The 23,290-nt window shown below is 39.2% G+C and overlaps 1 protein-coding gene across 1 annotated transcript; it reads left to right on the top strand.

The window, feature by feature from the left end:
* Positions 1 to 593: 593 nt before the first annotated feature.
* Positions 594 to 23,290, top strand: LOC122291713 (vacuolar protein sorting-associated protein 41 homolog). The gene is made up of 19 exons (XM_043099608.1): positions 594 to 1,069; positions 8,823 to 9,092; positions 9,184 to 9,363; positions 9,585 to 9,845; positions 10,293 to 10,425; positions 10,511 to 10,601; positions 17,285 to 17,387; positions 17,927 to 18,030; positions 18,103 to 18,196; positions 18,303 to 18,458; positions 18,600 to 18,662; positions 18,838 to 18,903; positions 19,315 to 19,515; positions 20,949 to 21,026; positions 21,106 to 21,225; positions 21,317 to 21,397; positions 21,507 to 21,592; positions 22,382 to 22,463; positions 22,548 to 23,290. Exons 1-19 carry the CDS (start codon positions 824 to 826, stop codon positions 22,992 to 22,994), a joined length of 2,862 nt encoding a protein of 953 aa, XP_042955542.1. The 5' UTR covers positions 594 to 823; the 3' UTR covers positions 22,995 to 23,290.

The raw sequence follows: 23,290 nt of genomic DNA, 5'->3' as shown, positions 1-23,290 counted from the left end.
CTTCCTTGGGTATCATCATGTTCACAACTTTGTGGAGTCAATGCCTAAATGGGCTTTAAAATGTCAACTTAATATAGTCCATTTTTGTGGGGGAACTATATCACATATTGAGTTTGAGGTAATCCTTTCTATCATTCTATGGAATGAAGATGGTTGTGATCATTAGTATAACCTCATGTATATTATAATGTCTTATAAATGGTACAATACTTAGAATGGAAATAATTTATATAGTTTTAAAATATGTAAATTCTGTACACATTATTTGAAAAAAAAAGTAAGAAATACTTTGAACCCACATAAAAAAATCAATTTTTCATGATAAATTTTATATTTTTTTAAAAGAAGTACGCGAGAGTAAATTAAGAATATACAAAATGAATATAAAGTTTTGATATTTTAATGTGCAAATTTTAAAAAATAAAAACTTAAAAATATACTTTTTATTTTTGTTGGACCATCATAAATGTAGAATGAGACTGATTTTTCATAATTAAGTGGGTAGCTGGCAAATTCTAGAGCAACAACGTCATTCGGCAGTGACCTGACCTAAATATATAAAAGATGAGAACCAAAAAAGAGGAAACAGAGAGAGATGGAGGAGACTCAGGAGAGGAGAGTAGTGGGAGGGCATCCTTCGTCATCACTCGTTTTGTTGTTTTGCAAATAAATAATAGAGGCTGACCATAAGCTTCGTAGGAGGAAATAACCTATTGATTTTAACGAAAAAGCTCAAAACACCTCCCTCTCTCCCTCTCTCTCTCTCAATTATTTTCTCTTTCCGTACCTCTCGAAGACGAAGACACCCGGAACTCCTCTCCAAATGGCTCCGATTCCCTCGGAGAACGGCGTCGAGGGAGACGATGAGAGAGAAGAAGAAGACGACGAGGAAGAAGAAGAAGAGGAGGAGGAAGAAGATGAGCCGAGGCTTAAGTACCAGAGAATGGGGGGCAGTATACCGGCCCTGCTGGCGAGCGATACGGCGTCGTGTATCGCAGTCGCTGAGCGCATGATCGCTCTCGGTACCCACGGCGGCACCGTCCACATCCTCGATTTTCTTGGGAACCAGGTCAGCGACGATTTTGCTAATCGCGTTTATTTTTACCCATTTTGTAATTATTTTTCCGAGATTAGCTATTCTTTTTTGGATTATAGGAAATTCTGAATTTTTCCGGATTAAATTTGGAGCTTTTTTCATCTCTATTTTTCTTGAACTCTGTTGGGTGTTAGAATTCAGCATTGGAGTCATAAATGAGATGTTTTTTGGGATTCTAGATTCAGTGAGTTTCTTAAACGAACCATTTGACACAAGTTGATAATGTTGTTGTGCTTTGATCTGATGGGAAAAAACTATGGCCATTTGCTAAAGCATCAAATTCCGACTGGCGCATTGAACATTGTAGCTGCTACTATTTGATTTAACACTGTTAATCTGTTAAAGTCCATGCGATCATTGATCTAATGAGTCTTAGGGCATACACCTGGAGTATCTCAAAATTTGGGGAATAATAGTGAAATAGTTTAAGTGAAGGTGTTTTATTGGGTTTTGGGAAAGGAAAGAGAAAAAAAATGATTAAAAATATTATGAGGTTAAAAAATGTTTGGATATAATTTTTTAATATTATTTTTGTTTTGAAATTTGTAAAAGTTGTATTGATTTTTGTATTCTGTTTTGAAGTTTGTAAAAGTTGTATTGATTTTTATGGTTGGATAATTATTAGGTAATGATTAGATGAAAAAGTTGAAAATTGAAATTGAAATGTGTTTTGTATTTGAGTGATATTTGGGAATAAGATTTTGAGAAGTTTCGAGAATTATTTGCCTATCCAAACATTCTCTTATTTGATTTCTATCTTTAGAACAGATCTTTCTCATTGTACAAACTGGACCATGTCATTAGCGAATCAGTTTAAACCAAAGGACTTTGTTCTTCACTTGGATAATATTAAGTTGTAACACCCCATTCCCGTAGGATAGAGACGCTACTAACATACATGACAAAATGCCCGGTAAAGAGACTCATTATTCTGAAATACCTCATTTATAAAAGAAAAAACTTAATTGAAAGGATATAAATAGTCTTGAAACTTGAAACTGAATAAAGCAAAACATGAGCTAGTCTTAAACAAGACTAGCTATTGAAATGACATAAAAGAAAACTTAATCCTTGTGTAAATGACACTTATTCATCTGTAAGTCTTTATACTAAAACTACTCCTGACCATCCAGCTCTGCATCATCATAATCACCATCTGTGGCAATCAACATAGAAGAAAACAAAAAGACAAGCAACAAAAATGAGTTGAATACTCAGTAAATAGTACATCATACCGTATAATACTATCTAGCTTAGCATAAATTTGATTTTTAAAGCCTTATCATAACTTTCATATAACATTCATAGATTAACATGAGCGGAAACATTCATAATCATGGTAAACATGCAGCGTGAATGCATGAGTAGCTTGTTTATTTTGAATTATACTTATTTCATGGTAAACCACGCTTAAGTCCATGGCATCCCATAACTTGTCATGTAGTGAAACACGATTGAGTCCGTGTTTCACTTGACTTACATAACATGGAGTGAAACACGCTTGAGTCCGTGTTTTACTTATCTTGCATAACATGGAGTGAAACATGTTTGGGTCCATGTTCACTTAACTTGCATGACATGGAGTGAAACACGCTTGAGTCTGTGTTTCACTTAACTTGTGGTAACCACGCTTGAGTCCGTGGTACCGTCTTAGCATAACTTGTGGTAAACACGCTTGGGTCCATGTTACTTTAAAATGTTTATCTTTCTTAATGCATGATAATTTTCTTGTACTTCACAGACTTTTCTAGCATGTCATATTCTTGTACATGGCATGGCATAACATAATATATTCTTGTACATGGCATGGCATAACATGATATATTCTTGTACATGGTATAGCATAGCATGACATGGCCTAACATGATTTAATCATTTTATGACATTTCATGGCATGCATGATCTGAGAACTACATGAACATGGTATACATGATCTGGCTATTTATTACATGGCATGCTTGTCTTAAGTTATTGCATGAACAATACATGGCTTACATGGTCTAAGTACTACATGAATGAAGCATGCATGATCTAGCTATTTTAATTCATAGCATACTTATCTTAAATTATTATATGATCATATCATGGCTTCCATGTGATTTTAGGAATATTCAATTCATCAATCAACAATCCATAATAGCATAACATATATAGGCTTACTTTCATGTAAATCATCGTAATTCATAGAAGTTCGTGAAAGCAATCAAACCTTGATTTGGCTTTTAGCGCAACGTAGATAACCATCAAAACCATATCATATTATCATACCCAATTATAATATTTACATTACGCATACATTTATATGATCATATTATTTACATCTTAGCGCTGCTTCCGAAAACTCACGTCGTAGCTCGTGACCGAGAGGAAACTGAGGCAACGACGACTCGGGGTGGTTGGGAGTGATCGGCGACACTACTGGCCTTCTCGGAAAGGTGGTGCAATACAATAGAGAGAGAGAGAGAGAGAGAGAGAGAGAGAGAGAGAGAGAGAGAGAGAGAGAGAGAGAGAGAGAGAGAGAGAGAGAGAGAGAGAGAGAGAGAGAGAGAGAGAGAGAAATCTGTCAAACTGAAACCAAGAAGGGAGGAAGAGAGAAGATTCTGGTGTGGGCTTACCGGAAGGGAGTGGGTTCGACGGGAATGGGCTGGTCGGCACTTTCTGTGGCGGTTTCCGGCGAGTTGGTTGCCTCGGTTGGCTGTGAGAGTGGTTTTCCAGGTTTGTAGGAGCTGTTACGTTGGGCTGGTATGAGTATTTTTTTTCCTCTTTGTCAACTAAATTTTTGAATGATTAATTTGAGGGTCTGGTGGGATTTTATAAATGTGAGGGGAAGGGTTTTACGTGAGTTTTTAGGAGATTATCTAGAGTTCTCAGGAGATTAGCTAGATCTGATTTGGTTCTGATCTTAGAATCTTTTCAAAAAATTTTAAACCTATCCGATAATAACAGAGAATACAAGATAAAAGGAAACCACCTAAAAACTCTAATTAATCTGGTTTATTATCTCATTTAACAAATAAATAATTATAAGCAACTGAAGATAAATAAGTAAATAATAAAATGAATAAATAAAATAATAACATAAATAAATAATTTCCAACTGAATTAATCTAAGGTCTTATTCTAGGTTTGTATGTTACATAAGTCTAGGGTTGAAAGTGAACTTTGACAAATCAGGGATGGTATCAATTGGAGGTGTTAATAATATAAGACAGTTGGCTAGCACACTGGGGTGTAAAGTTTCCTCTCTTCCTATGACTTACCTTGGCTCCCCTTGGGGGCTGCCTCAAGAGTGATTGCGATATGGGACATGGTGATCGAGAAAATAGAGAGGACATTGGTAGGATGGAAGAGAATGTACCTATTGAAAATTGGTAGGATTACATTAATTAAGAGTACGTTGTCTAATTTAGCAACTTACTCTCTGTCTATTCCTTATTCTAGCAAGTGTGGCGTCTCAAATTGAGAAACTTCAGCATGATTTCTTAAGGAGTGTAGTGGGCTAGGAGTTCAAATTCCATCTAGTTAGCTGGGATAAGGTATGTTCCCTAATCTCCTTTGGTGGGTTGGGTATTAGAAATATGAGAACTTTTAATCGGGCAATTCTTGAAAATGATTGTGGAGATATAATAAGGAACCGGAAGCCCTATCGAAGTTGGTGATTGAGAGAAAATATGGAGATTTGTGTTGGGGGGGTGTTTTTTTTTTTTGGGGGGGGGGGGGAGGGGGCTAGTGTACTAAAGAAGTGAGAGAGGCTTATGGAGTGGGAATTTGGAAGCACACAAGATGAGAATGGGGGTCTTTACTCGACACACAAGATTTGTTGTAGGTGAGGGCTCTGGATTAAATTCTAGAGCGATATATGGTGTGGCGATAATGCACTAAAGGATTTATTTCCTTCTGTTTTTTGGGTTGCATGTGAAAAAGAAGTTTCAGTGGCTGAAGTCATGGTGATATCAAGGGAGCAAATCCAATGGAATATTAGTTTCAGCAGGGCAGCCCAAGATTGGGAAGTGGGCAGCTTTGAGGACTTTTCCAGCCTATTGTACTCCACAAAACCGAGCAACCAGTGAGATGATATGTTGTGGTGGATACCCGCAGGTAAAAGTCTCTCACACATGAGCTGAATACTTAGTTTCTCCATGGAGAAGGATTTGGCGACATAAGGTGCCTCTTAAAGCGGCATTTTTCACCTAGACAGCTTCCTTGGGTAAGATCCTCACAACCGATAACTCGAGGAAACGTAGGGTGATCATAGCGGATTGGTGCTGCATGTGTAAGAAATGTGGTGAGTTTGTGGATCATCTCCTTCTACATTGTGAGACAGCTAGAGTGTTATGGAATGAGGTGTTCAGTAGACTAGAGTTAGCTTGAATTATGCCCATGACAATGGTTGCACTTTTGGCTAGCTGGACAAATATAAGAGGCATTCAACAAATTAAAGCTGTGTGGAAAATGATCCCTATATGCATTCTGTGGGGTTTGTGGTAGGAGCGCAATGATTAGACTTTTGAAGACAAGGAGAGTTAAATAGAGGAACTAAAAGCATTTTTTATTAGAACTCTATGTACTTGGGTCATAGCTATAGATTTTAATGGCTTCGATCTACATGATTTTCTCGTCTCTATTGCATCCACATAGATAGGGCGAACCTTTGTATATCTCCTTGTGTACTTGGGCTATGCCTTTCATTATTTAATAAAATCATTTACTTATTAAAAAAGTATTAAGTCTATATTGTGAGAAATGACTCAATGAGTAGTTATATATATATATATATATATCTATAAAACTAATCGAATCATTTCTCACCATATAAACTTAATATTATTTGCTATTTACCATCCTATTTAGATGCCAATGGATTTAACGGGAACTGCAGTGCTTGTTTCATTAGAGTTTCTTATTGGAGTCTAAAGAGTCATCCACATGGCCTTTGGTGGCAGTTTACCTTTCACAAAAAGCAAAAAGCCTTTGAACATATTTTTTAAACTGAAATGGACCTGGCTTAGTGTTAGTTATCACGGGATTAGTTGGGACGCTGTTCCGGACACCTAGTGCCAATTAAAAAAAAGTGTTAGTTATCACTTACTTTACATTGTTAGAGTCTTAATGCATATGTGAACTTATAGTCTTAACATCTTCGGCTAAAGTATGGAGTGGATCCAAATTTTTTCAGCATAGAGTCTTGCACAAACATTGCCAATGGAGGTGCTTGCGCCGAGTTCTATTCTTGGAAGCGCCTCCAAACGAGTTTTCAGTGGAGGGTGTTTCCTCTGTCATAGGTGAGCATCATTTGGGCTAAAGTGGGAAGGTTGATTAAGTGGGACATTATCTGTGGCCTTAGAGAAGGCTCCTCAAATAGCGAAGAGTAAGGGAAAAGGCCACAGTGAGGATCAAGCTGGAATTGTTGAGGCAAAGCATGTTGCATAGATAAGAAGGGGCTTACTTTATCAAATTTAATTGCGTATTCCTGGCATGGTTCAAGTTTCGTTGAATCAATAAACTGTTGAGTTGTAGAAGAGGAGTTTGTATCTCCTTCACCAAAATGTTTGGAGTGGATTTTATAGAAGGTGAAAGGATTTTATTAACTCCATGAGCATGTTCTGTGAGGGTTTTGTAGCAAGTTACTATGGCACTGTTTATTTCCCTTGAGACTTGCTGCACCTACAAACTTCTATCAAATCCCTCATTCTTCTTCTAGAACCATAATTAGAAGGAAATGAGAGTTAGAAGTGGTTAAAATGCTCTGTTAATTATCTTTACGAGGGAGGTAATCCTTGTAGTGGCAGCAGTAGAGGGGTTGGGTCATCTTTTTGAGAATGAAGCCTAAGGTTTTATCTTGTAATGTGAGAGGCTAGAAAAAGAGGGATGAACACCAATGTCAAGAAGTATGTGGCCATGTTGAAATAGTGGTGGAGATGCTTTAATTTTCAAGTTTCCCCAATTATGTCTTGGCTAGCAATGAAATCCCTGAAATTATATTGGAAAAATGGAATGGAGATGTTTGGCCATGTTAGGGAAAGGAAGCAACACTTTACGGAGAACTGGGTATTCTTGCAAAAGAATGCACTTGATCTGGCTGAGTTGATGAGAAGGTCTGAGGTTTCTAGTGAGTTGAAATGATTATTCTCCAAGAGAAAACATGCTTAAAAGACTGAAAATCAGGTGCTCTTCGGCACGAGCAAGACCAGAATACAAAATTTTTCCATCTGCTGGCCAATTTGAACTGCAAAAACAACACGTTTGATTCTCTAGTTATTAGTGGAGCACTTTTACTTGTAAAAAAGAGAGTTACTAGTTGATAATTTTCTTCGCACAGCACTTGTATCTTTAAACTAGCACGCTTAGGCATTGCTCTTGTATATGTCCCGTATACTTGGGCATTTGCCTTCTTTTGATCAATAAATTTGTTTACCGATAAAAAAAAAAAAAAAAAAAAAATTCTTCATACAACACAAGTTAGGGAGCATATCTTGAAATTCTACAACTGTCTTTATCTGCACTGTTCTTGCAGAGGCTCAAGTTCGGTGGTCCTAGCGTTGATTCTATTGGTGAAGAGGGTTTGGAGGGTTTGATGTGTTTGGAAAAAGCCTCTTAGGAAAGTTTTTGAGGTGGTGAAGGCTATAGATGGTGATATGGTCCCAAGCCATGATGATTCCTCATTAGCCTTTTCTCAAACTTTTTGGGAGGTTTTGGAATAAATGTACTGCATGATTTCTATGCTTGATGCAAGTTTGAGGAGAGCCTCAATGCTACCTTTGTCACCCTTATTCCCAAGATATTTGGGGTGGTTGATATTAAGGACTTTCATCCTATTAGAGTAGTAGGTATTGTTTACAAAATCATGGCAAAAGTTCTTACTAAGGGGTTGAAGACAGTGCTGGCGAAGATTGTCTCAAGATCTCATAATCTTTCATCAAGGAGCGACAATTTTAGACTCAGTTCTCACAACTAACGAATGCCTTGATATTATAACTTGATAGGGACTTTAGGTGTGCTCCGTAAATTGGATATGGAGAAGGCATACGATCATGTGAATTGAGGCTTCTTGTTATATATACTGTGGAGATAACAGCTTTTGGAAGAGATGGTGTGAGTGGATGGCACATTGTATTTCTATGGGCATGGATAAATGACACCCCCTTAGGCTTCTTTAACAGCTCACAAGGATTGAGAGGGGTTCTTTTATCCCCTTTACTCTTTGTCAATGTGGTGTAGGCATTGAGTAAAATATTGTCAGCTATTGTAAAAAGGGGCTCCCTTAGGTTTCTCAGTGGAGATTATGCCTCATCTTCTACTACATTTTGAGTTGGCTATGGAATTGTGGGCAGTGATTTTCATCACTTTTGATGTTCAGTGGGTTATACCCTAGCAGGAAATAAAGTTGTTGGTATGTTGAAAGAGTTAAAAACCATAATATTCAACTTCCACTATGTTTGAATGGTTTCTCACAACATCTCCCAATTCTCTAGCTATCTGAATTTCTAGTATTTTGCTCTTTTTCTTTCTTTGCTAGTTGGGCATATCCTATTGTGTGTGTTTCTTGCGTACTTGGGTTGTGCCCCTGTCCGCTTTTAATAAAATTGCATCACTTATACAAAAATTGAGCTTTTGAGCCTTACTTCTTATTCTGATTCAGCTGATAGATGATTGCAAAATATTAATTTTTGAAAGCAAAATTGTATGCTTTAGGTTTGAAGTATTTAGTTTATTTTCTTCTTCACAGGTTAAGGAATTCCATGCTCATAAAGCAGCTGTCAATGACCTTAGCTTCGATATGGAAGGAGAATATGTAGGAAGCTGTTCTGATGATGGATCTGTTGTAATAAACAGTCTTTTCACTGATGAGAAAATGAAGTTTGAGTATCATCGTCCGATGAAAGCTATTGCTCTGGACCCAGATTATGCAAGAAAAACGTCAAGAAGATTTGTAGCTGGTGGTTTAGCAGGTCATTTATATTATAATACCAAGAAATGGCTAGGCTATCGTGATCAGGTCTGTACTAGTGTGCTGGCTAATAGTATGGGAAAAATGCTTTGCATCTTTTGGTTTCTTGAAACTAAAATAAAATATATCTGTTTTCTAGGTTTTGCATTCTGGTGAAGGTCCAATTCATGCGGTGAAATGGAGAACAAGTCTCATTGCTTGGGCTAATGATGCAGGCGTGAAAGTTTATGACACTGCAGATGATCAGCGTATAACATTTATTGAAAGACCAAGAGGAAGCCCACATCCTGAACTTTTGGTTCCTCACTTAGTTTGGCAGGTTTGTCCAAGATTAATGGGCTTTGTATTAGGAAATGCTTAATGCAAGCCAGTGCAGTTGTTTCAGGCTTGCAGCAATAGTCTCAACGGCTACTACAGCATGCACACTTACGCATATCTATCTTTGCGTATATTTGTGTATGTGAATACATGCACTATGCATAAGTGTTTTGTTGTTTCCAAAAATTTTGGTTTGGCTTACCTCCTTCTCATCTCTTTCAGGATGACACTCTCTTGGTCATTGGCTGGGGAACATCCATAAAAATTGCATCCATTAGAACGAATCAACATAGAGTAACTAATGGGACATATAGACATGTTCCAATGCCAAGTATGAACCAGGTGGATATTGTGGCATCTTTCCAAACCAGCTATTTCATTTCAGGAGTTGCTCCCTTTGGTGACACTTTGGTTGTTCTAGCATATATTCCTGGGGAAGAAGATGGGGAGAAGCAATTTAGTAGCAACCTTCCATCACGGCAGGTACTTTCTCCCTTGCCTTGTATGAAATATTTTATTTATATAATTCTTGAAGCTAAAGCATCAATTTTAATTGTAGAAAGTTTCTTCTGAATCTGAGCCATCTTGATATTGGTTTTTGTAACTCCTATACTTTCTTTACGAGTTCTTAAACTGTCCTTTTGATGGAAAAGTATAAGATGAGTTTTCTCCCCTTTAATTGTTTAAATTATTTGTTCTGTCTATTTTATTGTAACAATCTTTTGGTACTATTTGTACTTCGTTAATTATAAAATTTGTGGTAATTTCTGTGTTGGAAAATATATTTATTGCAAGTTTGTTGCTCTTATCGAAACTACTTCTTGGTTTATATCTCTCCTGATTCATATGAATTTCTGGGGAAGGTGTGATTACGTCATGGGAAATGTACCAATGAAATTTTCTGACATGGGAAAATGTAATTATGACCAGGGACATGCACAGAGACCAGAAGTACGCATAGTAACATGGAGTAATGATGAACTTTCAACAGATGCCCTGCCTGTTCATGGTTTTGAGCATTACAAGGCAAAGGACTATTCCCTAGCTCATGCTCCTTTCTCAGGTTAATGTCTTTGTCAGTGACATTCATATTTATGCACATAAGACTATTAATATTTAAATTGGTGTAATACTTTTTGTCAATGTAGGTAGCAGCTATGCTGGCGGTCAATGGGCTGCAGGTGATGAGCCATTGTATTATATTGTATCCCCAAAGGATGTAGTTATTGCAAAACCAAGGTTAGTATGGTTGTTTCTTATTTTGTAGATTCCTTATAGATTAGAAACTACAAGGATGGTGTATTTCCACAGTATAAATTTGGTGGGATATAAGGATTGATTTGGTCATCACGATGAACACACGGAAAAAGAAATCGATATATTTTTTTTGATAAGTAAAAGCAAATATATTAAATCATGAAAAGGGCAATGCCCGAGTACACAGGGGGTATACAAAGAGCCTAGCTACAGTCTAAGAGTTGCGAAGAGTAGCATAAAGTTCAGTGAAGGAAGTGCCATTCAGTACAATAGAAGAAGCCCATAATACTAGAGTGTGGTAAAAGAAATCCCTAAACCCTTCCGGGGAACGCTCCCTATCCTCAAAACAGCGACTATTCCTTTCGTTCCAAGTGCACCACATTAGACAAAGTGGCACCATTGTCCACCTATCTGCAATCTGCCCCTTTCCCCGAATTCCTCTCCAACATGCCAATAGTTCAATCACCTTTCTAGGCATTACCCATGCCAAGCCTAGCCTTGTGAAGATGTCATCCCATAAGGCCATAACTGCTTCGCAATGAGGAGTAGATGATCTGCTGTCTCACTGTTGTGTTTGCACATAAAGCACCAATCTGTTAGGTAGAGGCCACGTCTTCTCAGTTTATCAATAGTCAGAATACTCCCATGGGATGCTAGCCAACCGAAGAAGGCCACTTTTTAGAGGAACCTTAGTCCTCCAAATGCACTTCCAAGGGAATGCAGTGGAGGGGGTGTGCCGAAAGTACCTTGTTTAAGGAACGCACTGAGAAACGCTTATTCCCTGTGGGCGACCAGAGTAGATGATCTTCTCCATCAGCATGTGGATTCAACCCTTGTAACGCGCTGTAAAAGTCAGCAATGTCTCCCAACTCCTAATCTTGTGCTGCTCGAGTGAATCTTACTGACCAATGGGTGAAGTTAGAGGAGCTGTTCATATTGTCAGCAACTGTGGCCTCCTTATCGGACGCAATCCTGAATAGAGAAGGAAAAGTGATCTTCAGGGCTACCTTGCCACACCAAGTGTCGTGCCAGAAGCTAACTTGGTTGCCTCTTCCCACCGCCATCCTGCAATTAGTAAGAAAAACTTCCCAACCAGTGCATATAAATTTCCACAAACCCACGCCATAAACCCCTCTTACTGCATTGGAGCACCAACCTCCCCGTAAGCTCCTATATTTACCATTGATTATTTCCCTCCAAAGGGCGTCTCTTTCCCTGTGGTATCTCCATAACCATTTGCCAAGTAGAGCCTTATTGAAAGTTCTCAAGTTGTGGAGCCTCAATCCGCCATTAGCCATAGGTGTGAATACCTTATCCCATCTGATCAAATGGAATTTTTTCATGTCCTCTGAACTATCCCATAGGAAATCACGAAAGGTCTTCTCCAATCTATGTGCCACACCTGCAGGCAAGGGGAATAAGGAGATAAAATATGTGGGAAGGTTAGAAAGTGTGCTCTTAATAAGAGTGACTCTGCCAACTTTGGATAGGTAGAGTCGCGAAAGTTTGCGTTCGATTTTCTCGACCACCCCATCCCACATAGTCTTGGATTTATGAGGGGCCCCCAGAGAGAGACCAAGATACTTCATAGGCAAGGATGACACCTTGCAGCCCAGAAAATCAGTCAATTCACTTAGATTATCCACCTCTCCGACTTGAACAATTTCAGATTTTGAAAGATTGATCTTGAGTCTAGAGACGGCTTCAAAACAGAGCAAAAGAGCCCTTAGGGAGCGAATATGATTAGGGTCTGGCTCGCAAAAATTTCAATATGTCATCAAGAGACGATGGGAAATTGAGAGATTACCATGGGTGGAGCCGCGCACTGAGAAGCCTGAGATGAAACCACCCTCTACCATTCCATTCAACATTCTACTTAGGACATCCATTACTAAAATGAAGAGAAGAGGTGATAAAGGGTCCCCTTGCCGTAGACCCCGAGAGCTATTGAAAAAACCTTCAGGAGAGCCATTCACCAAGATAGAAAATCTGACGGTAGTGATACAATGTTTCATCCATTGGCACCACCTTTCCCTAAAGCCATACTTGCCAAGTATGTACATCAAGAAGTCCTAATTTACATGATTGAAAGCTTTCTCCATATCCAACTTGCATAAAATACCTCGAGTGCTGGCTTTAGCCCGGCTTTCCAGACATTCGTTAGCAATAAGGACGGAATCAAGAATTTGCCTCCCTTTCACAAAGGCGTTTTGGGACTTTGGTATAATCTTCCCCATAATTGCACTAATCCTCCGGGCTAACACTTTGGAAATGATTTTGTAGACCCCACCCACCAAGCTGATGGGGCGAAAGTCTGCACCTCAACCAACCTTGCCCTTTTTGGAATAAGGGCGATGAAAGAGGCATTGAGACTTTTCTCAAATTTCAAGAAAGAGTGAAATTCGAGAAATATCTTCATAATATCCTCTTTGACAATGTCCTAGCTAGCTTGAAAGAAAGCCATTGTGAAACCGTCGAGGCCTGGGGCCTTGTCTTTTTCCATCCCTTTTAGAACCTTAAACACCTCCTCCTCTTCGAACAGCTTTTCCAACCACGCTGCACTTGATGCATCGATAGAGTCGAAAGTTAGCCCATCTACCTTAGGCCGCCAGGGGTGTTGTTCTTTAAGAAGCTGATCATAAAAGTGAACGATGTGTTCTTTAATGGCTACCCTGTTAGAGATAATCCTCCCTTCGGTGTGTAGGACTTCGATGGCGTTGGTTTGTCGATGAGAGTTGGCAACACGATGGAAAAATTTAGTGCACTTGTCCCTTTCTTTCAACCCAAGGGCCTGTGATTTTTGTCTCCATGATATCTCCTCCATAAGCGTGATTTTTTCCAATTTAGCTACTGCCACCGTTTTCCTTTCTTTCTCATCTGCCGTGAGGGCCCCCATCACTTCTTTATCCTCGAATCTCTGCAGTTCCTGAATTTTTTTTTTCTCTTTGATCATTTAGGTTCCCAAAAATTTCCTTGTTCTATGTCCTCAGATCATTTTTCAAGGTTAGTTTCCCGGCTAAGACAAAACTGGGGTGCTCGAAATCTGATAGGAGGACCACCAAGATCTGATTTTGTCCATAAATCCCTCCGTCTTCAACCACATATTCTCGAATTTGAAGTGTCTCCGCCCCTCATGAAGACCCCCGCAGTCCAACAAAAGTGGAAAGTGATCTGAGCAAAGCGTGGGGAGGCATTTTTGACATAGGGTGGGGAAGTGTCTCTTCCAGGAGGGGAAGACAACAAATTTGTCCAGGCGAGACCATGCCCTCCCATTTGAGCAAGTGTAGTCGCCCCCAGCTAAGGGGAGATCAATGAAACCCAGCTCGAAGAGTAAGGCTGAGAAGTTGGCCATGGCTGACCCCGAATTAGTGACCCTGACCTTTCACTCGAGAATAAAGTGGTATTGAAATCACCTCCAATGCACCAAGGGCCCTCCCACCAAGGGCCCTCCCACCAATCGCACAAACCAGCAATCTCATCCCAAAGAAGCTTCCTGCTATTGTCATTGTTCAGGCCATAAACGCATGCAAAGCCCCATCCAAACCCGTCCTCCAAAAACTTGAAGGAACATGCAACCACGAACTCACCAATGGATTCCTCCACCAAATCAACGACTCTCTTGTCCCACATTACAATAATGCCCCTTGATGCACCCTTGGAAAGCAAGCTAGTCCATCCCGCATAAGCACAATTCCATAAGCTTCTAATAATTTTCCTATCCACATACTTCAATTTGGTCTCCTGTAAACAAACGATGTCAGCCTTCCAATCCCGGATTAAGTTCTTCACTCTAAAGCGTTTGTTCGGGTTTTATTTAAACCCCGAACATTTCATGAAAGGATCTTGGGTTTCATGGATCACCTAGGTTCACCCTATCGATAATCCTCTCCCTACTAGTGCTTCCTTCCCGAGAGCCATAATTTACGGAGCATGAGAGTCTCTTTAATTCCCTTTCTCTTTTGTTGGCAGAGCGGTGAATGTGAGACTGCTCTACTGCAATGGCTGTGAAAAGCACTGTCAGTTGGTCCTCGAAGCCAACGCAAGAGATCCCTGCACAATGTCGAATGTCTTCTACCTTCTTTAGCACCCAATCTGTCTGTGGGTCAGGCCACGGTAGTGTTGGGGACAGAGAACAAATGGGACTAGGATCATCCCCTTTGTTCCCCATTTTAGTGAAAGGCACTACGTGACTTGACCCTCGTTCTCCCTCCTCTTCTTCCTCCTCTTCGGAGCCAAGTTCTACCTCTTCCTCAACTGTATAGAGAATTCTAGAAGGAAACTCGGAAGCTTCCATCAAGGAGGGGCCTATGCAGACCACTGGAAGGGTGTAGACTTCTTCCCGCGAAAGCAGATGACAGCCAGGGACTCCGGTGGGCAGATCGGTCCTTTCTATGGTGGCGCCCATCCTCCGGAGGCTTGAGAAACGATGGTGGCTTCGTTTTCCTCTCCAGACGACTTTGTCAAAAGCTGCGTACTGTTGTTGCCGGTAGGTTTGAAGAGGGTCGTCGGTGCTGTCTATGCTGCTGGCGATGTTGCCGGCTAGGTTTGGCTGCTCGAGCCTGAGGGGGAGATTTAGACCCGAGGTGAAGTGCTGCCGGGTTGAGCCTTAGGGCTGCCGAGGTGATGGGCTGGCATGACTTGGGAGTTGTGCTGCTGGGTTGCAGGCCCAATCCGAGTAGAAGGGCCGGCTTGAGAGTGAGGGGGCTGAGGGCTTAAAGCTCGTGCTGGTGAGTGAGGGGGTTGAGGGCTTTTAACCCTCTAAGGGCTCAAAGGCCCATTGAGCCCAGAGCCTAATGAAGGTCCTTTTGGCCCAGTGCTTGACGAAGGCATGTTATAATCCCTTTTCTCTGCCCTAGCAGAGATTTGCCTTCCCATTTTGGGAAATAAATCCTCTGAAGCTTTCGGGAGTGCAACAGACATAAACTCAATGGCCTCCCTGCCCAGTCCCATCGCCATGCGCAGACCCATATCTACTTTTTTCATCAAAAGGGCAACTTCCTGAAGTACACCCGAAAGTTTAGCTTTGACATTCCAGAAAATCCCTTCAATTTCTCCTAGCTTTGTACTCTTGTCAGAAAGCCCCTCCAGGTCCACTGGGTAGTGACCAAGTTTCCCTTCCGTCGACGCCATGGCAGAGTTGCACTTTGCCGCAGCACCAGACAAGACCGCGGCGTAAGAAACCGACTTCCCATCCCGAAACGGAGCACCCTCGAAGTGCACCACCACACATTCGGCTACTTTTCTGAGATTGTAGGCACAATCCTCCCAGCCGCAACTCTTGGCACCTTTAGGGATGATTAAAGAGCCTCTTCTCCTGCCATTGTTGAACTCCTCCAATTGAAGGTAACAGCCCCTAGCATTTCTAAGGAGTTGAAGGGTGAGGACCCCATTACCAACCTCAGCTTTTTGAAGAAGTTTTCACGTCACCTAGTCTCGGTGGCTTCTACCACCATTTTAACCACCCATGAAGCCGCTGTCCCGTTGATGAGGAGGAAAATAGCCATATGTCTGCTTTTCTCAATCATACGAAAACAGTTTACACCCATCTTCAAGAAGATGAAGGTTTTTGATTCCACAGTAAATTGCCTACTACCTTCCATCGTAGTTGGGAAGGGTAGATATTGAAAGAGGGGGAGGGAAAGAAGAAAAAGGAAGGGGAAGGGGGTGGAGGGGGAAGGGTAACAGGGAGGGAGAGGGAATCAACTCCAGCGAGGGGCGCCGGAGTGGGGGATGGTGGCATGCATGCAAGCACGGGGAATGTGTACGGAGAGAGTTTGAGAATATTAATATAAGAGAAATTCTATTTGTAGTCCTCAAGTGAGGACTGCATATGCAGGCCTTTTATTAAAAGAGAAAAAGCATCATTTTAGGAATGATATTTTAGTAATTTTAAATTTTTTTAAAGAAATTGCAGTCCTCAAATGGGGACTGTATGTAGCATTGCTCTTAATATAAAGGAGAAACTTTCTTCTTGAAAGGAGTTCCAATAATTTTTTCAGTAAACAAACAAAGCCCAGGTCTTACTGGCTCCTGCTCCACAATAAGTTAACATGCACAAGAACACAAACGGCAGAAAAAGAGATGCATGTTACTAAAGCAGACGGTTCTATACAAGAAATGAATGATATAAGGGGTATCCTAGAGAGAAACAATCACCGTGAAGACAGAAGTTCGATAACAAGAAATTGATATTAAGGTTGATTATTATGCAATTGTCTTTATACATTAAATGCATCATCTCTGTTTCCTTTTTATAAGTTAAATGCATCATCTCTGTTCATATTGTCATACTGGTATATGAGTGTCTTGAATGAAGAAAAAAGGATATTGAAATTAGTTGTAAATCCAGAGTCAAATTAATGTCATGGATTTAAAAATTTAGGTATGTGATATTAGTTAGTAACAAATAATTACTTTGGTAAAATTTTCAAGGGATTTGATGGGTTCTGTTGAATTTTTAATGAAGTTATAAGTTATAACGCTACAATTTAACCTTAGTTTTCTAAGGTCTTTGGTTGTGTTGATAGAAGGTCTTGAATTATGAAATGTTAACTTGCTTCTTTTAAGTAGTGTATAAAATGTTTTTTATAAAATTCTTCTATTGCTAACAGTCCATGTAGTGTTGCAAATATGCATATAACTTAAAATGCACTAATTATTGTTAGGGACACCGAAGATCATATTGCTTGGCTTCTTCAACATGGGTGGCATGAAAAAGCTTTGGCAGCTGTTGAAGCTGGTCAAGGACGGAGTGAGCTACTTGACGAGGTATTTTCAATATGTTCTGGTTGCGGTTATATTCAATTTCATCTCATTTACATGGAACATACATGAGCCTGTGGATGTAGCATGTGTTTATGCTTGTGTTTTTTATGCTAGTGAATCTTTGTATATTCATCTTTTTTTCCCTATCTAGAGCTATAACTTTCTGTAGACACCACAGAAGTGTGGGTTTTCCTTTTTCTTTTTTTTTCAATTTTTCAAAATTTGGCTGTGGCATAGCATAAGATACCACATCCTGATACTTGATTTATTACCTTTCCTCTCTGAATTGAGAGTATTGGAGTAAGCCCATATTGAGTCACAGGGTACTAGTTTTGGTTAATTCAAAATCATTTTATTTCATTCAGTATAGTAATAAGTTTTTAGGGATAAATATATATTTAAGATGACTCTTTCGCTTTTTTTGCACTGTGATATAATAGTATTTTGTTAGTTGATTACCTTATTGCCTCAACATTTCCAATATTTGCCTTCCGTATATGCTTCATGACATAGTTTGACCAATATGGCCGCTATATGTGTAGGTGGGATCTAGGTATCTCGATCATTTGATTGTGGAAAGGAAATATGCTGAAGCTGCATCTTTGTGTCCCAAATTATTGCGAGGATCTGCTTCAGCATGGGAAAGGTACTGCCTGCCTTATACTCATTGTTGTTTGTACCATTCATCTAACTGGTCGTGGGCTGATTCTTTTTTCAGATGGGTCTTCCACTTTGCTCATCTCCGTCAGCTTCCTGTGTTGGTTCCATACATACCAACAGAAAACCCAAGACTGCGTGATACTGCTTATGAGGTCCTTTAGGAAAAAATATTGTGCCTAAAGATCTTTGATATCTTTCTGTTTTCTTTCTAACGTGACAACTTGGAATTAAAGATTTCTTGTTGTTTTTGTGCTATAGGTTGCTCTTGTAGCTTTGGCTACAAATCCTTCTTTCCATGAGGATCTCTTGTCAACTGTCAAATCTTGGCCACGTGTGATTTATTCTGCATTGCCTGTTATTTCGGCCATTGAACCTCAGCTTAATACTTCATCCATGACTGATCCGCTCAAAGAGGTCCATCAGACAAACATACACATTCTCTCTTTTTCTTTTCATTCTTTTTTTTTTTTTTTTTTTTCCTCTATTAATACCACGGGCTTCCTATATATATTGATCACTTAATTTTATTATTTATGGATTCCTTTTCTCTGTCAGGCACTAGCACAGTTGTATATAATAGATGGGCAATATGAGAAAGCCTTTTCAATCTATGCCGATGTAAGTGTTACTGATGCATGTGGAATATTTATTTACAAACATCCAACACCAGAATTTAAGATACTAGATAAAATGTTTATGTTAAATTCTTTGGAAAATTATGGTGCTGCGCCCCTGTTTTATGTTCTAACAAATTGGCTACATTGTTCTTAATTATTTTGGGTATCACATTCAGCTTATGAAGCCAGAAGTCTTTGACTTCATCGAAAAATATAACTTGCATCATGCAATTCGTGAAAAGGTATGTCAATGAAAAATCAGCTGAAATTCTTATCATGTTACTAGTCTATCTATAGGTTTCTATGTTTGCTGTTATCATTGTTTTCCAAGTAGAAATTTTTGTCAGTTCAATATTTGTTGCATATTAATAGGCCATTTTATAGATTTTTAGGAACAACATAGCTGGCTCTGCTATATATCATTAATCAGGTGATTGCTCTCATGGAGATACTTTGTGACACTATTGAACTCAATGGAGCCTAATTCTTGAATATGTGGGTTTGGAAACATATAAATTGCAAAATATGAAAAAGTAAATGGATGATTTATTTCCGTTTTTCCTGTTAGGCATGCTAGTTTCTGTTACACGCTTCCCATTTTAATGCCATTATAAGATCTCTAACTACTTTTTATGTTACCAATTGCAATGTAGGTTGTGCAACTTATGATGATAGATTGCAAGCATGCAGTTCCGTTATTTATACAAAATAAGGACTTGATCAGTCCATCTGAAGTTGTTTCACAACTTCTGAACGCCAGCAATAAGCATGATCATAGATATTTCCTGCACCTATACCTCCATTCATTATTTGAAGTAAATCCACATTCTGGAAAGGATTTTCATGACATGCAGGTAGTGAGAAAAGCTGAACCACATTTTGCTTTGAACTCTGTTTACCAGTGAAGATACAAATATCTAATTTAGTTTTAAATATCATGTTCATGTTTAAAACATAACTGCAGACATATCAATTAGGTAAAATGTTTTGATCGTCAAATCATCTTGATTTATCCTCATGAGCCATGATGTATTTATACTGAACTAGACCATGAATTTTCTTGCACGGCTCTTTCTTTATGACCTCTTTGAGTCTCTTGCAGCCTGTTAGAAATTTTAAATCACAGATGCCATTTTTTTAAACTTTCAGATGCATATTTTGGCATGTTGGTTTATGAATGTTATCACTTTTTCTTTTTTTGTAAATTAAAGTACAGATATCTGAAAATTAGTTCCGGAGTTTTGTTTTCATTAAAGTGATTAAGAAATACTTGAATCCTAGAAAAAAATATTAGGTATTTGAATGTAACTATATATGATTTTCCTTTTCGACTTGCATCCTTAAAGAAAGTAGTGCTTCAATTACCAGATAGGATTGACTTGTGAAGCAAATTGAACCACCCAATTGGCCTTTGTTTGAGTTGACACTAGCACCAAGTTCCAATTTAGGGTGTGTGGTCAATTAAGCTGTCCTAGGGCATGATTTTGAAACCAATTATTTTACGATTAAGTGAGAAAAAGAGAGTACACAAGATTATTTTGCAAAGTTAACTCTTAGGGGTTGGCTCAAGTGGTAAAGGCCTTAGGCTTGGGAGTGTGATCTCTCCAGGTCTAAGGTTCAAATCCCCTTGGATGTAAACAATCTAGAGGGGCCATCGGACTGGGGTATTTTTCCCTTGAATTACCGCACTTGCTGAAAATTCCTTGCCGAGGGCCTGTGCCCATTTGGGATTAGTCGGGATGCTGTTCCTGGACACCCTGTGCCAATCAAAAAACTATTTTGCAAAGCTTATCCATGGATAAGCCCTCTCATTATTATTTATATGCCTCATTTTTCTGACCTATTTTCCTAGCTAGATCAATATGAAACCAAGAAGCAATTTTGAATTGTTCCGTTGCGCATAAAGGGCAAGAGAGAGGGAGGGAGGGGGGAAGGGATGGATGCCAGAGGTTGGTACTCTATTTGGGCATAACCATAGAAGTACCCTTATTTGTGGGGCCAAATGGATGAAAATCATAGGCGCTCCCTTGAGACGGGTGGAGCCATAGTCTGACCTTAGTGGTAGTCAGAGAATGAAATAGGGGTTCTTCTCTCATGATGCTTATCCCTGATATTGTCTTATACGATCATTGCAGATTGGTAACTATAGTGTTGGATTGGATCTTTTTCTTTCCCTACTTTCTCAAGATCTTGGATCTGGTCATTGCAGCATTTTGTGCAGTTAAACAAATTTGAGTACACACACAGCTTGTCTGAAGATTTCTTGTCCTTTGTTTTACCGTGGTAGGTGGAGCTTTATGCAGACTATGACCCAAAGATGTTACTTCCTTTTCTTCGTAGTAGTCAACATTATACACTTGAAAAGGTTTGAATCTTCAACACATGGTCAGTTTCAGTAATTTATGTATAGTTTTATAAATTAATTCTCTGAAATCAAATCTCAGGCATATGAAATTTGCGTCAGAAGAGATCTTCTAAGGGAACAAGTATTCATCCTGGGAAGAATGGGAAATTCTAAACAAGCCCTTGCTGTCATTATAAATAACTTAGGGGATATAGAGGAGGTACTTTGCATGTTGTTTGGGAATTTTATTTATAGTTCGGTTAATTTTGAAGTTTGGCATTGTGATGAGGCAAGCATTATCATTGGCACAGGCTGTAGAGTTTGTGACCATGCAGCATGATGATGACCTTTGGGAAGAATTAATAAAGCAATGTCTTCACAAACCTGAAATGGTATGTATCAAACATATTCACCTGAGTCAATGTATGGATTGACATGCAGATGAATATTTCTTATTTTTTCTTTGAGAAGTTTTTCTAAAATTGCTCTTGCTAATACCAGGTCGGTGTTTTGTTGGAGCACACGGTTGGAAATCTTGATCCTCTCTATATTGTAAATATGGTTCCCAATGGCTTGGAGATACCTCGGTTAGTAAGAGCAGAGTGATACTGAATTTCTTCCTGTAGCTCCTTTCTCTCCTCTTCCCTCTTAAAACTGTAGTTTTTCTTGAATATTAATGATAAATACATATCTCGGTGCCAGGAGCAGCTCAATATTTTGAAGATGCAATAGATTTTGTGAATTGTTGTGGTTTCGTACATTCCCAGACCTTGTTTCATGTTTTTCAGGAGCTTTGATTGTTTTCATCTAACAACTCTGTCAAGTAGTGATCTTAAATGCTTATCATCCTGCCACCCTGCCCCTTCCCCTTGTCCCATCTGAAAGAAATTGAATGAGGAAAGGAAAAAAGAGGAGTAACTTATTGGAACTTATTGTTTTGTGAGTAAAATGCTGTTAGCATGCATGTTATGTTGTCTTCAATTATTCAAAAATGTTCTTGTTGATGGTTATGGTATTTAATTATTTTTACACTTTATATGCCCCCAAATCGACTAGAATATGGTGTTTTTCCCCTGCTTATATATAAAAAAAAAAATGTGTTTTTCCCCTGTAACATCAATAAACATCACCCGTCAGGGTGTGGCCTAGTAGGTAAAGGACAGTCTTGGAATTCTCCAAGATTGCTTGATATATTCTGGTGGGTAGAGTCATGTCTATCTGGGGTTTTCTCTTAGGGGTTGGTCTGGAGGGCTTTTCCTTGGTAAGATTCCACGTCACCAAAAGATAAGAACTTCAGTATGACGTGTTCTGAAGCATCAAATCCTTCACTGTTGGAACCGGGTGTAATTTCTCCTTTTTTTCTTTGCTTCATTCAGGCTTAGGGATAGACTTGTCAAGATCATTACCGATTACAGGACTGAAACATCTCTAAGACATGGTTGCAATGATATTCTCAAGGTACTCCCTTGTTTCGCATATCATCGTTGCATTTTATTCAAATAGCAGTATGAAATGCCTGGAATTTTACTGTGATTGTGATAGGCTGATTGTGTCAACCTCTTGGTTAAATACTACAAAGAGGCAAGACATGGGATTTACTTGAGCAACGAAGAAGATGAAGCACGGGCAAAGAGGAACAGCAGTATGTCTTCTCAGGTGACTGAAAAATCATCTAGTGTAAGAACCGCGGAGGTTAAGTCTAAAACTAAGGGGGGTGCAAGGTGTTGCATGTGTTTTGATCCCTTCTCTATTCAAAATGTATCAGTCATCGTTTTCTTTTGCTGTCATGCTTATCACACGAACTGTCTTATGGATTCTACCTATAATGTTGGCGGCAAGAAAGAGTATGGAACCACTTCTCGGGAGCCTTTAGACTATGAGTATGATAACGGTGATGTAGATGATGATGATGATGATAGTCATGATGAAGGTTCGCAGTCGGGTGTGCGTCGTATGCGTTGCATTTTATGTACTACAGCTGCTAGTTGAGTATACTGGTGTGCGTGTGAGCTTGTTGCTTATGCAGGCAGTCCGGTTGTCTGTTATTTTTGTGTGCATATAGTATGTTATCATTTTCTCTTGTGCGTCAATTATTGATTTTTTTTTTTTTTTTTTTTTGGGTCTGAGTATATATAGAGTAGAAAGAGTTGATTTTATTTTTTATTTTTATTTTTTCTCTCCGGCCAGTTTTTCTAGGGTTGCCTTAAAAAACCGGGTTTTTCTGGTTCCTGGCTTTGAATACAATTTACAGGGTTATATTAAAATTCATACTTTGACTTGCATTA

Source organism: Carya illinoinensis, chromosome 13 (genome assembly GCF_018687715.1).
Source record: "Carya illinoinensis cultivar Pawnee chromosome 13, C.illinoinensisPawnee_v1, whole genome shotgun sequence".
Classification (NCBI taxonomy): domain Eukaryota; kingdom Viridiplantae; phylum Streptophyta; class Magnoliopsida; order Fagales; family Juglandaceae; genus Carya; species Carya illinoinensis.
Note: the sequence above shows the minus strand (reverse complement) of the source record. Positions and strands in the feature narration are given on the sequence as shown.

What these genes read in the sequence shown, in the direction of transcription:
- LOC122291713 (XM_043099608.1), top strand. Translation starts at nt 824, where the DNA reads ATGGCTCCGATTCCCTCGGAGAACGGCGTCGAGGGAGACGATGAGAGA. An exon ending in AGGATTTTCATGACATGCAG is followed by an intron (nt 19,516 to 20,948) that starts GTAGTGAGAAAA and finishes TTACCGTGGTAG; the next exon opens with GTGGAGCTTTATGCAGACTA. An exon ending in GTTGCAATGATATTCTCAAG is followed by an intron (nt 22,464 to 22,547) that starts GTACTCCCTTGT and finishes TGATTGTGATAG; the next exon opens with GCTGATTGTGTCAACCTCTT.